Raw genomic sequence first — 15230 nt, 5'->3', positions numbered from 1 at the left:
ATTAAAGACAGCATAAGTCCATTCCATGCAATAAGAAGGTTAGTGGTTTTCCAAACCTACGATTGTTCTCTGTTTGACTAATTTCACTTGACCAAGCTTTTGTCCAACATTCCACCTACAAAGTAATAAATGTTGTACTATTATCCGATAACTGCCAATACTCAAAGCTCCCACATTGGTATTGTATCGGAGCACAGCTGACTCAGACTCAACCACCTGCAACAAGTACTTAAAGGTGATATTGTGCAAGTAACATTTTGTAAGTGATGCACAGTTTTATTTCAATATACATGTAAATATATAATACATTAACAATACATTTTTTTTACATAAGCTGCAAAAAAAATATTAAATTTTACTTTAAAAACTGGCAGCTCAGTCACCAGAATTTTACAGTAAAAGCAGTGGGGGTTTTTTGAATAAATGGAATGGAATAGAGAAACAATACCACTGTTTTTAGCTGTAAAATTCAAGTTTTTTGTTTTTTGTTTTTAACCGTAAAATATTGTTGTTTTAATGTTTTTGTTTTGTTTGTTTTTTAATGTTTTAGTGTCTTACTGTATATGGAAAAAAACATTACCAAAGTTGATTTGACGGTAAAAAACTCAGTCGGCGGAATTTAGCCGTAAAATCTATTGTCAATTTTACAGTCTACAATTTGATCATTTGTTTGGAAATCATAAGTCAAGCAGATATTTAAGTACTTTATTTTCACAAAAAATATTTTTGGAATACATGATAATATAATATTTTGATAATATTGAATTTGAAAAGATATGGAATTGCATGCAGTACATGATTTTTAATGTCAAAAAGGGAAAGAACAAATATATTTAGTAAGACAAGATTAATCATGTTATTAACGAATATTATTTCCAGGCTTTCGCGGGCCACGTAAAATAATGCGGCGGGCCAGATTTGGCCCCCGGGCCTTGAGTTTGACACCTGTGGTATGTAATAATATCCTAGAGACGTCTCTTGCCATTGAGCACCATTAAAAAGTAACGATTTGACACCAATATCGGTTAAAATGGAGTGGATACCATCCCTATGTATGATATATAAACAAATCCAGTTGAATAACGTCTGCGTAAAATAATCACAGGATGATTTCATCTCAGGACCTCAACAAGCTGACTGCTGTGAAGATAATGAATTGAACCAAATTCAATTGACATTCTTATTGGACACAACGAGTCGTGATAATGACCCCGGCTGTTTCTCTCTACTAAACCAACCCAAAACACAACCTGATTTCACAGCAAGACTCGTGTTTCCTTTATCAGCTGCCGGTTCTATTTACCGAGCACTAACAACTGGCAAATAAACCGGCCAGCCCAGCGCCAATATCCATTAACCAGCACGGTGTAGCCTTCAATTAGATGACCGTGGTTGCAAGATTCCAGGAAAAGGCCAGGCAGTTTCCCCCAAACGCCGGACAGAGCCGTTGAAATGTGATTACAGCTGGGGATCGACCTGAGGGATCCTACGCACCGGCTGCCTCATAACGGCCTATTGATCCAGCACACGCATACATATACCGTATGTGCCGGCTAAAAGATCCATTATAAAGCAAAGGGAACCTTTTTCAATTCAAGGTAACAGACGAGTGAAAAAAATCGAAATCGGTCAAATTGGGTTTTCAAACACGCTGCTGTAGCTTAAAACCAAACATAAGCCTTAGAACGGGCTTAGAACATTCCCAGGGACGTGTCTGACATTGACATGCTTCGCCGGCTCCTCGGGCGATCAGTTCCAGGGTTAACTGTGTCAGTGCCAGGAACGACACTTATAGCCCCAAATATGTCCAATCAAACACAACAAAAGGGCAAAAACTCAAGAGCTTCATCAATCCATCGCAACTCTATTTTCACAATGATTTCCCCAGATGCTTTTCACTCTCCATTTCCAAGTCTCATCATTTTCCCTGCAATTCGTTTGGACAACTTCTCAACCTGCTTTATTAAAGCAGATTCCAGATGAGTCTGGATCCTTTTCATGCCAACCTCAAAAACAAGTCTTCATCACATGTGTCGGTCATACAAACTTTCTTCACTTAAAGTTAAAGTACCCATGATTGTCACACACACACACTAGGTGTGGCGAAATTATTCTCTGCATTTGACCCATCACCCTTGATCACCCCCTGGGAGGTGAGGGGAGCAGTGAGCAGCAGCGGTGGCCGCGCCCGGGAATCATTTTTGGTGACTTTAACCCCCAATTCCAACCCTTGATGCTGAGTGCCAAGCAGGGAGGTAATGGGTACCATTTTTATAGTCTTTGGTATGACTCGGCCGGGGTTTGAACTCACGACCTACCGATCTCAGGGCGGACACTCTAACCACAAGCCTTACTTTGTAATTGGAATGCAACAATAGCTTCACTCTTTTGGGAAGACTTTTTCCAAGAATTTGGAATGTGTCGCTGGGTATATTTGTCCAGAAAACAATAGATCTGAGGTTACAGCTTCCAGTCTGTGGAACGCTCTCCCTGACCACCTGAGGCCACCACAGACTGTGGATGCTTTTAAAAAAGGCTTAAAAACCCTTCTTTAAAATTTTTTTTAAAAAAGCCTTTTTTTTAGATATATGCATACTAGTTTTAGCTATTTGGCTGTTCTAGTTTTTATTTTTATTTTTTTTAATACACTGTAGCACTTTGAGGTTGTTTACGCTGATGTGTTGGATCCACTGTGGACTGGACTTTCACAATATTATGTCAGACCCACTCGACATCCATTGCTTTCGGGGGGGGGGGGGGGGGGTTTACCCACATATGCGGTCCTCTCCAAGGTTTCTCATAGTCATTCACCGACGTCCCACTGGGGTGAGTTTTTCCTTGCCCGTATGTGGGCTCTGTACCGAGGATGTCGTTGTGGCTTGTGCAGCCCTTTGAGACACTTGTGATTTAGGGCTATATAAATAAACATTGATTGATTGATTGATACTCAATGTAAAGTGATTTTTACAAATAAAATCTATTATTATTATTATTATTACAGATGTTGGCTTGGCCTATTATAAGTATCCTATACTTATTTTTGATGATGAAAATATGGACCAAGTAAAATCTTAAAGGGCCCCTAAAATGCTGACATTGACAGTTGGTAGTTCCGGACCTAAAAAATAACGTTGACAGGTAAAAATTCAGGAGAGTGATTTTAAAATTGTATTCTAACGAGTTTTGGAACACCCATTTTTAGCTCTAAAATGCAACTGGAAATATGTGATGCATTACATTGTATCGTATGCATGTTCCAAATAAACTGAAACTGAACTGAACTGAATTATGCATACTATATTTTGTGGACAATAAGGTGCACCGGATTATAAGGCGCACTGACGATGAGCGGGACTAGTCAGGTTTATTTTCATACAAAAGGTGCACCGGATTCTAAGGCGCATTAAAGGGGTCGTATTATTATTTTTTTTCTAAATGTAAAAGACTATCTTGTGGTCTACATAACATGTGATGGTGGTTCTTTGGTCAAAATGTTGCATAGATGATGTTTTACAGATCATCTTCAGAATGCGCCGTTTTGTGGGCGGTTTTATTTACGTGGCTCACCTACGGCAGCATTGTCATCTTTGTTGTAGCGGTGTAGCGTGCAAGGACGGGAGTGGAAGAAGTGTTAAAAGTGTCCTGTGAAAAACCGTCCGACCGGAACTCTCTAATAACTTAAGTTGGGTGAATAATAAAAACTCACTATACCGGTATGTTTTAGCGCTTTCATGGCGAGTTTACTGACAGATACAAGTAAGAACTTTACACTACTTTATATTAGAAATGGGAACAGCGGAGGATGAATGTCCCATAAAAAGAAGATAGAGAAAAATAATAAGCTTATCGACTACGGTGTAGGCACGGACTACAAAGGCGGACGCGAGCAAATTTTCAGGACTTACGCAGATCCCAAATACACATCAGCAGGTACCAGAAGGTAAGAAAATTTGTTTTTGCATAATATTGCTAAACAAAACTCGAGATAATATGTCTTACCTTATACACACACCACTATAATACTTGTATGTTGTAGCATAGTACAATAGATCAATCCAAAGTTGTACTAAAACATTTTGATCGATTTTTGAGCGCCGTGTGTAATGTTCTATATTTTCAATGGAACATATAACATTTTGGTGTTGTTTACTTGAGTCATATTGCAGTCTACATGTATCTCTTATGTGTGACTGCCATCTACTGGTCACACTTATCATTTCATTAAATAAAATAGCTTTGAGCTCGGTAAGCACAACCAAAATTATTCCGTGCATTAGGCGCACCGGGTTATAAGGCGCACAGTCGAGTTTTGAGAAAATAAAAGGATTTTAAGTGCGCCTTATAGTCCGAAAAACAGGGTAGTTTTTGCAGTGTAAACGCGGTGTCCCTATACTTTTGCACCGACCTCAGGGACTATGAAAGCTTTACGTGACTCAACGTGCGATTTTATCCAAACGTACATCTTGCATCGCTGCCCATAAAGTCTGCTGCATGGAGCAGAAAGTAGACCCACGGGAGTGTTGACTAAAGCAGTGTTTTTCAACCACTGTGCCTAGTGTGCCGTAAGGTACAGTCTGGTGTGCCATGGGATATTATGTAGTTTCACCTATTTGGGTTAAAAATATTTTTTGCAAACCAGTAATTATAATCCGCAAATAATGTGCCGTTGTTGAATGTCAGTGCTGTCTAGAGCAGAGTAACCATGTTACTCTCTTCCATATCAGTAGGTGGCAGCCGCTAGCTAATTGCTTTGTAGATGAGGAAGGCAGCGTGCAGGTAAAAAGGTGTCTAATGGTGAGTGCCCCTAAGAAAAGGCATTGAAGCTTAGTGATGGCCATGCAGAACGAAACTAAAACTGAACTGGCTACAAATTAAACAAAAACAGAATGCTGGACGACAGCAAAGACTTACACATGACATGACAATCAACAATGTCCACACAGAAACAAGATAACTTAAATAGTCTTGATTGCTAAAACAAAGCAGGTGCAGGGAATAGCGCTCAAAGGAAGACATGAAACTACAACAGGAAAACAGGAAAAGCCACCAAAATAAGTCATGGCGTGATGTGACAGGTGGTGACAGTACACCTACTTTGAGACAAGAGCTATAGTGATGCATGCTTGGTTATGGTTTAAAGTCATATCCAACAATTGCGACAATTACTTTTTACTGTCAACTGAGTTTAATTTTGGGTAACACTTTAGTATGGGGAACATATTCTAAGTAACACAGCCTTCATTTAGAGTTATTTGGACACTAGGGGAACATATTCTAAGTAACAAACACTTAGTTTAGAGTTAGGGTAAGGGTTATGTTTTGTCATGTAAGAACAGACCATATTCATTAAGTGGTATTAACGGGAGAATGATATACACTACCGTTCAAAAGTTTGGGGTCACATTGAAATGTCCTTATTTTTGAAGGAAAAGCACTGTACTTTTCAATGAAGATAACTTTAAACTAGTCTTAACTTTAAAGAAATACACTCTATACATTGCTAATGTGGTAAATGACTATTCTAGCTGCAAATGTCTGGTTTTTGGTGCAATATCTACATGGGTGTATAGAGGCCCATTTCCAGCAACTATCACTCCAGTGTTCTAATGGTACAATGTGTTTGCTCATTGGCTCAGAAGGCTAATTGATGATTAGAAAACCCTTGTGCAATCATGTTCACACATCTGAAAACAATTTAGCTCGTTACAGAAGCTACAAAACTGACCTTCCTTTGAGCAGATTGAGTTTCTGGAGCATCACATTTGTGGGGTCAATTAAATGTTCAAAATGGCCAGAGAAAGAGAACTTTCATCTGAAACTCGACCGTCTATTCTTGTTCTTAGAAATGAAGGCTATTCCACAAAATTGTTTGGGTGACCCCAAACTTTTGAACGGTAGTGTACAACAACTTCCTTACTTAGTACTAATAAGCAATAATTCTGAGGTTATTGAGGGAAGACTCTTAGTTAATGGGTTACTGGTTGTATAATAAGGCCATGCAGGAAAAGGCATTAATAAGTACTTAATAGTGACTAATTAAGAGCCAATATGTTACTAATTTGCATGTTAATAAGCAACTAATTAATGGTGAATATAAGCACCCCCCGCGACCCCGAACGGGACAAGCGGTAGAAAATAACCAAAGTGTTACTGGCTTACTGGTTGTATAATAAGGCCATGCAGAATAAGGGATTACCGTAATTTCCGGACTATAAGCCGCACCCGACTATAAGCCGCACCAGCTAAATCTAGGGGAAAATACAGATTGCTCCATATATAAGCCGCACCCGACTATAAGCCGCAGGGTTTTGATGTGTAATTACGTAGTATATAGGGGTTCCTGCTACCACGGAGGGGATTGTCGGGACAGAGATGACTGTTTGGGAACGCAAAGCGTCCCATTTATTAACAATAAATCTTTCAATCATTCAATCAAACTTTCACATCTTTGACATGGCGAACAGCATTCGTGCAGAGTACAAATAATACGACGGTGAAAAGTAATACAAAGTGCTCGCCTGTACGTTAAAATAACCAGCCTACCGGTATATGAAAAGTCAGTCTTTAATCATTGTGTCATCGTCTTCCTCCTGCGTACTAAAACCACCGAAATCCTCTTCGTCGGTGTCGGAGAACAACAGGCCGTAAATAAGCCGCACCCTTGTATAAGCCGCAGGGACCAGAACGAGGGGAAAAAGTAGCGGCTTATAGTCCGGAAATTACGGTAATAAGTACTTAATAAAGACTAATTAAGAGCCAATATGTTACTAATTTGCATGTTAATAAGCAACTAATTAATGGTGAATATGATCCCCATACTAAAGTGTTACCTAATTTTTTAATGATTTCTGCTGGCGATGTGCCTCCGGATTTTTTTCAATGAAAAAAAATGCGCTTTGGTTCAAAACAAGGTTTGACTAAAGAGAACAAAAATACATCTTACAACTTATTTATGTGTGTTAACAAAAAAAACAACAACTGGTGTGAGTTTTTGAAAAGCAGGCCAAATATGTGCACATGCATTAGTGTGTGTGTGTGTGTTGCATGCTTGTCAGCCGCACGCATTTCTTTGTTTGGGCAGATTTAATTCCCAGCCGCATGGCTTTGGCTCATTATTCATCAGCCACGGTGCTCCGAAACCCCTCCTGAGGGCTCGGCATGCTGGGAGATTAAACAAGGCAAATGAGCATGCACACACTCACAACATTTACAAAACTGTGTGCACACAGAAGGAAAAACTCAACACACACAAACCAAAATCTGTTGCGGGCGCCGCCTAATGGATTGCGTCAGCGTGCGGAATGAAGCATGAATGCCGTGGCGCTGGGATGTTGTGGGGAGTGTACACAGGAAGGACGAAGACGTGGAGTCACTTACATTGGAAGTAAAGTTCCTCGTCTCCCTCTTGAGAGGTTTTGCTGTAGCCGCATTGTCTAAAAAAAAAAAAAAGAGAAGCAAAAAGCGAAACAAAGAGACATCAGATCGTGTGTTATCCCAGCCGGGAGACACAAACAAGCATCAGACGCTGTTTATCTTGCGGTGGTGCAGTAACTGAGATGAGAAGGTGGGGATGGAAGACAAGAGTGATACAGAACCCCCCCTGATGTGGTGCCACTGATGAGCATGAGAAGTGACCCCAGGCTGAATAAGTGGGGATCGGGTCTGATTCCGCCGACTGGACTGAAATGGATCGGCTATTGTGGAACACCACCCTGAAGGATGTGTCTTGTACACCACCTCTCATGCCCGCGTCCCCACAGGGGGTCCCAACAAGAGTCTATGATCTGACTGCATGGCTTTTCGTCTTAGAGGGGAATGTGAACTTGGCTCTGAACCTTGGTGTCAGAATTATTCCATCTAAATTATCACAATACTTTGTGTCGAAGTGAGTTCCTAGCAGGGGGGACGGTAGCTGTCTTTGAACCCAACCAAGAAGAATGCTCGTAAAAAGGTTTGGTTGTTATCATCAGTCAACAATTGAGAACAGAGAAATGGATATTGGAACAGTGTAGGTCTGACTTGGTAGGATATGGACAGCAAGTAGGGGGCATAGAGAGAGAGAGAGAGAGAGAGAGAGAGAGAGAGAGAGAGAGAGAGAGAGAGAGAGAGAGAGAGAGAGAGAGAGAGAGAGAGAGAGAGAGAGAGAGAGAGAGAGAGAGAGAGAGAGAGAGATCAGAAGGCATAAGAAAAAGTATCTGCATTTGATTGTTTACATTTGATTATTAGCAATCCGGGTAGGGTGTTTGTTTAGGGTTGTAGCTGCCTGGAGGTGAACTTTTATTGCGGTTTTGAAGGAGGATAGAGATGCCCTTTCTTTTATACCTGTTGGGAGCGCATTCCACATTGAGAAAGAGAATAGGAAGAGCATAGAAAAGCATAGAAATAGAATGAGTTAAGACCTTTGTTAGTTCGGAATCTGGGTTTCACGTGGTTAGTGGAGCTCCCCCTGGTGTTGTGGTTATGGCGGTCATTTACGTTAAGGAAGTAGTTTGACATGTACTTCGGTATCAGGGAGGTGTAGTGGATTTTATAGACTAGGCTCAGTGCAAGTTGTTTTACTCTGTCCTCCACCCTGAGCCAGCCCACGTTGGAGAAGTGGGTAGGAGTGAGGTGTGATCTGGGGTGGAGGTCTAGAAGTAATCTGACTAGCTTGTTCTGGGATGTTTGGAGTTTAGATTTGAGGGTTTTGGAGGTGCTAGGGTACCAGGAGGTGCATGCGTAATCGAAAAAGGGTTGAACGAGAGTTCCCGCCAGAATCCTCATGGTGCTTTTGTTGACCAGAGAGGAGATTCTATAGAGAAATCTCGTTCGTTGGTTGACCTTTTTGATTACCTTGGTTGCCATTTTTTCACAGGAAAGATTAGCCTCTAGAATGGAACCTAGGTAGGTGACCTCATCCTTCCTGGTGATAACAATGTCACCCACTTTTATGGTGAAGTCATTGACTTTCTTAAGTTTGATGTGGGGACCCAAATAGGATGGATTCCGTTTTACCCAAGTGTATGGATAGCTTGTTGTCAGCGAGCCAGGTGCAAGTTCTACAGAGTTCAGCACTGAGGATTTTCTCCACCTGTGACTTGTCCTTGCCGGATACCAGCAAGGCCGAGTCATCCGCAAACAAGAACAATTCACAGTCGCATGCCGATGACAAGTCGTTTATGTGTAGCTAAACAAGTTAGCATGCTAATAGTTTGTTTTAAGTACCAAGTTATATTACTAAGGTGTTCAGCTGCGAAATTGGCAAAAAATAAATAAATACTTAAATACTAACATTAGCATGCTGACATTTAAAATCCGCCACGTACCAAGTTATATGACTATGAAGTGTATACAAGCAAAATTAGCATGCTAACAGTTAGCATGAGTCAAGTACCAAGTTTTATGACTCTGAGGCCTTCGGCTGTGATATTAGCTAAACATTTTAGCATGCTAATAGTTTGTTTTAAGTACCAGGTTATATTACTGAGGTGTTCAGCTGCAAAATTGGCAAAAAAAAAAAAAAGTTAGCATGCTAACAGTTAGCATGAGTCAAGTACCAAGTTTTATGACTCTGAGGCGTTTGGCTGCGATATTAGCTAAAAAAGTTAGCATGCTAATAGTGTGTTTCAAGTACCAAGTTATATTACTGAGGCGTTCAGCTGCAAAATTGGCTAAAAAAGGGTGAGCATGCTAAGTACCACGTTTTATCATTCTTAGGCGTTCGGCTGCGATATTAGCTAAAAAAGTTTGCATGCTAATAGTTTGTTTCAAGCACCAAGTTATATTACTGAGGCGTTCAGCTGCAAAATTGGCTAAAAAAGTTTTCATGCTAATAGTTAGCATGAGTCAAGTACCAAGTTTTATGACTCTGAGGCGTTCGGCTGGGGTATTAGCTAGAAAAGTTAGCACGCTAATAGTTTGTTTTAAGTACCAAGTTATATTACTGAGGTGTTCAGCTGTAAAATTGGCTAAAACAGCTTGCATGCTAATAGTTAGCATGAGTCAAGTACCAGGTTTTATGGCACACACACACACGCACACGCACACACACGCGCGCACACACACACACACACACACACACTTGTATTTTTTACCTTCTTGAGACCTGAAAAATTTGCCTACCTCTTTAGGACCACCCATTCTAGATATATAACGATTTGTATTTACAACATTAATTGCCACAAAACACCTTTTAAGATATTCAACACTCTACTGCCATCTGGTGGGTAAAGTGGATGGTTTAATGACATTCAGACTTTACTTCAATCAATAACAGAGCAGCATCTCCTCATCCGTGGCTCACTAGTGCAACAACAACGCCGGAAATGTGTCCTGTGAAAAACCGTCCGACCGGAACTCTCTAATAACTAAAGTTCCTTGGGTGAATAATGTAAACTCACTACACCGGTATGTTTTAGCGCTTTCATGGCGAGTTTACTGACAGATATAAGTAAGAACTTTACACTACTTTATATTAGAAATGGCAACAGAGGAGGATGAATGTCCCATAACAAGAAGATAGAGAAAAAGAAGAAGCTTATCGACTACAAAGGCGGACGTGCGCACATTTTCAGTACTTATGCAGATCCCAAATACAGACCAGCAGGTACCAGAAGGTAAGAAAAGTAGTTTTTGCACAATATTGTGAAACAAAACGCCAGATAATATGTCTTACCTGATACACACACCATAATAATACTCATATGTTGAAGCACAGTACAATCCATCAAGCGGTGCGGCTTCATAGCTTACCAAAGTCGTACTAAAACATTTAGATAGTTTTTTGAGCGCCGTGTGTAATGTTCTATATTTTTAATGGAACATATAACATTTTGGTGTTGTTTACTTGATTGCCATCATATTGCAGTCTGCATGTATCTCTTATGTGTGACTGCCATCTACTGGTCACACCATGTACCAAATAAAAATGCTTCAAGGTCGGTAAGCAAAACCAGAATTATTCCGTACATTGGGCGCACCGGGTTAATACGGTATCTCTTTGTATCTTTTTATTTTGAAATATTTAAAAAAATAATAATGATAATTTAAAATGTATTATTTTCTTACAATCATTGTATTGTTATACCCGTATTATGTATTTAATATTATTCTTTGTATCTTTGCAACTCTAAGTTTGCACCACAGTGATTCATAACCATCCTTGTCTGGGCGTGTCCCCTCTTGTAGAGGATAAGTACCATGACTAGAGCTGTCCTATCTGAGTCTGAGAGCATGGACTGATGAAGCCTGCTCGGATCTTTTAAAACAATCTGAGTTAGGATTACCTTTTTGTTGGATACATCCATCCAACAAAACAACCACATTTTACACCACTATGAGTTTGTCACACTGAGGGGGTTCATAACACCGAGCAAAAATGTTTATAGCCGCCAGCATTGACAGGGATCATAATAACTGTGTCAGGTAACCATTTTTCATGGATAACAATGTGGAAAGAGGACATCAATCACTGTGGTGTAAAAATTAAAGCGGCCCTGCAGAGTTGTTATTAGGCGTATCCTTGAGGACAGAAACAACATATTGAAGGATTGTCCTTCCACTGCTTTCCGTCTGCTCGTCTTCATTAATCACAGTGACGGCTCGCAAGTTGATCACAATCCATTAGGAGGTGTTGGTTGACCTCTCGTTTGTTTGCATTTTGATAGAAAATGATCTGCTTTAGCATCTGACTGTAAACATTTGAAGTAGCAGTAAATAAGAGTTTATATACACGTGTTAAAAAGTGTTTGGTTCTGTAGAAAAACTGTCATGGATTAGGTTGGTAGTTTCCTGCGTTTTGTATTATTTCTTCTTCTGCGCTCTTATTTTTGTTTGGTAATCAGGAGGCACACCTGTCCCTGGTTGGCAATCAGGAAGCCTTTTATGACAGGGCTAGGTCAGTGTTTTGTGTTGTTACATGCTGCCTAGTAGGGGTGTGGGAAAAAAATCGATTCGGATTCGAATCGCGATTCTCACGTTGTGCGATTCAGAATCGATTCTCAATTTTTAAAAATCAATTATTTTTTAAATTTAATTTATTTATAATTTATTTATTTTTTTTAAATTTTATTAATCAATTCAACAAAACAATACACAGCAATGCCATAACAATGCAATCCAATTCCAAAACCAAACCCGACCCAGCAACACTCAGAACTGCAATAAACGGAGCAATTGAGAGGACACACAAACACGACACAGAACAAACCAAAAGTAGTGAAACAAAAATGAATATTATCAACAACAGTATCAATATTAGTTACAATTTCAACATAGCAGTGATTAAAAATCCCTCATTGACCTTATTGTAGTAGAATTTCTGACCTTTGTCTATCAAGAATGTCTGCTTGTTTCATTTCTTTTCTATTCTATACCATTGAAGGACCAGATGTAGGACAAATGTGGAGTCGCTCTGACCAGTCTACAAAATGTTTTGATTGTCTAAGCATGACTAAGGAATTCAAGGATGTTGCAAAAGAAACATGTCGAAAACAACGGGACCTTGGGGCATGGGGAAACTGATACAATGGCCAAGTGACAAGGGCTGAGGGAGATTGCTTGATTCTTGTGTCCTCCGGAGGACGTTTGTTTGTCTGCATGGGCAGCTCAATCCGACTTTGCACTTTTGACTATGGGTAAATAAAGTTTTTGTACTAAACTCACTTTTCTTGCTGTTTAAGCTTCGGACAATTCACTACATTATCATTAGAGATTTATAAAAAAAAAAAAAAAAGAACAATAGTGTCACAGTGGCTTACACTTGCATCGCATCTCATAAGCTTGACAACACACTGTGTCCAACATTTTCACAAAGATAAAATAAGTCATATTTTTGGTTCATTTAAAAGTTAAAACACATTTACATTATTGCAATCAGTTGATAAAACATTGTCCTTTACAATTATAAAAGCTTTTTACAAAAATCTACTACTCTGCTTGCATGTCAGCAGACTGGGGTAGATCCTGCTGAAATCCTATGTATTGAATGAATAGAGAATCCTTTAGAATCGGGAAAAAATCGTTTTTGAATCGAGAACCGTGTTGAATTGAAAAAAAAAATCGATTTTGAATCGAATAGTGACCCCAAGAATCGTGGGACACCCAAAGATTCACAGCCCTAGTGCCTAGCCTTTCCATATTTTTTACCCCCCGATTGAATGGATTTTTACCTGCATTATATATGTCTCCGTATCCTAGGGTCACACCAAGAACTTAAAAAAACAACAACTGTAAAACTCAATGAATACTTCTTGGCAAAAGGCCTAATGCAGGGGTGTCATAAGTGCGGCCCCCGGCTTGTTTTTTTATTGACCCGCGACACATTCTAAAGACAAAAAAAACCAAAACACATCCCGGTTTACAACACTGCACAAAAAAAATTGAATTCGCAATTCCTTCCAAAATTGCGTATAACAGCCACTGAAATGTCGGACTCACCTTTTCTCCTCCAAACATGTTGCTGGGTATTGTGGCCAAACAGCTCCATTTTTGTTTAATCTGACCACAGGTCTTATCTTTGTCCATGTGATGTCAGATGAAACAAAAATTTAGCTGTTTGGCCACAATACCCAGCAACATGTTTGGAGGAGAAAAGGTGAGGCCTTTAATCCCAGGAACACCACACCTACCGTCAAGCATGGTGGTGGTAGTATTACGCTCTGGGCCTGTTTTGCTGCCAATGGAACTGGTGCTTTACAGAGAGTAAATGGGACAATGAAAAAGGAGGATTACCTCCAAATTCTTCAGGACAACCTAAAATCATGACCCTGGAGGTTGGGTCTTGGGCGCAGTTGGGTGTTCCAACAGGACAATGACCCCAAGCACACGTCAAAAGCAGCCTAGTTCTGAATGGCAGGGTCCCTGCTATCACATGTTGATAAAAATATAACATTTACATAATAAAAATCAACTACAGGCTTCCCAAATGCTGAAATAAATTAAGCATGATGAGTTGAGCATATTTTAACTCTTTTTTTCAAACGCTTATTGCAAACGCTTATTTACAGTAAGTCATTAATTTGACTTAGTCATTATTTTGTCTTAGTAAGTCAATATTTACTAAGTCAAAATAATGATATAATTAGTATCTCAGGTGACTAGGACTGTTTTGTGTATTTGTTTTTACTTTACGGAAAAAATATCGAGATATATATCGTATATTGCCATTCAGCATACGGAGATTGCCTACAAAAACTGTACGGAGATTGCCTACAAAAATTGTAGGCTTCTTCATGCAACGAAGCCGGCCTACTTCAGCCCCTAGTCCGCCTTCTGGGGGATACACTGGGTTGCTTTAAACAGTGAATAATATACAGTATGTGTTTATATAAAACATGTGTATAATTGTCCATGTATTTATGTACAAAAAAAATATTTAGATCGTACTGTTAAAAAGTGGCATTTTTTAAAATTTTTAAAGCATATAAATTAAATAAATAAATGGAATTAAATTAAATGGAATGGAAAAACGCTACCACTATTTTTTCCATGCTAGTTTTTATACTGTAAAATCTAAATTGTTGTTGTGTTTTTATAGTGTATTATTACTCTATATTGAATAACGGTTCGAAAGTGGATTTTACTGTAAAAAAAATGTTACTGTAAAATGAACAATTTGTTGGATTGAAATCATAAGTCAAGCAGATATTTAAGTATTTACCTTTATTTGAAGAAAAACATTGTTTTGAAATGTATGTTTTATTATTAGAGATGATTAAAGTGTAATTATATGTAATTGCACACAGTACATTTATTTTTGCAATAAATGTATTAAGTAAAAATAAGGTACTTTATTAACACATATTTCCACCCTTTCGGGGGCCACACAAATTGATGTGGCGGGCAAAATCTGGGCCCCAGGGCCTTGAGTTTGACACCTGTGATCTAAGCAATCTGGATGGACCCCCATGCCTCCAAAAGTGAGGGTCCCAATAGTATGTTGCATTAATGTAAAAATCATGCATATTTGCCTTTTTTTTATTCCCCTGTTTTTTTTTTTGCATGTTCTGGCGTGGAGACGTGATGGAGGACGATGCTGACACATCCCTCAGCCTGTGTAACAGCGGGGTCTGAGACAGGGTCGAGACCCTGTCTGTCGAAACACGCCAGCAGACACATGCAGCAGGGACCATCGGGGGCACGAGCGACCACACCGAGGAGGAGAGACAAGAATTGATAGACAAGGGAGTAGGGGGCAGGGGGAAAGAGGGGGTCCAGGACTGACATGAGGATGGAGGACATAATAAGATCAG

The 15230-nt window shown here is 39.5% G+C and overlaps 1 protein-coding gene across 2 annotated transcripts in view; it reads right to left on the bottom strand.

The window, feature by feature from the left end:
• The window catches only part of LOC133636021 (ephrin type-A receptor 7-like), a 584329-nt gene that overhangs the window by 58527 nt on the left and 510572 nt on the right, over nucleotides 1–15230 (bottom strand). For both annotated transcript variants that reach the window (XM_062029623.1, XM_062029624.1), the window contains exon 9: nucleotides 7378–7433. In XM_062029623.1, coding sequence (XP_061885607.1) covers nucleotides 7378–7433 — 56 coding nt within the window. The remainder of the gene's footprint in view (nucleotides 1–7377; nucleotides 7434–15230) is intronic.

Source organism: Entelurus aequoreus, linkage group LG20 (assembly GCF_033978785.1).
Source record: "Entelurus aequoreus isolate RoL-2023_Sb linkage group LG20, RoL_Eaeq_v1.1, whole genome shotgun sequence".
NCBI classification, from domain to species: domain Eukaryota; kingdom Metazoa; phylum Chordata; class Actinopteri; order Syngnathiformes; family Syngnathidae; genus Entelurus; species Entelurus aequoreus.
This window is presented reverse-complemented; position numbering and strand designations above follow the sequence as displayed.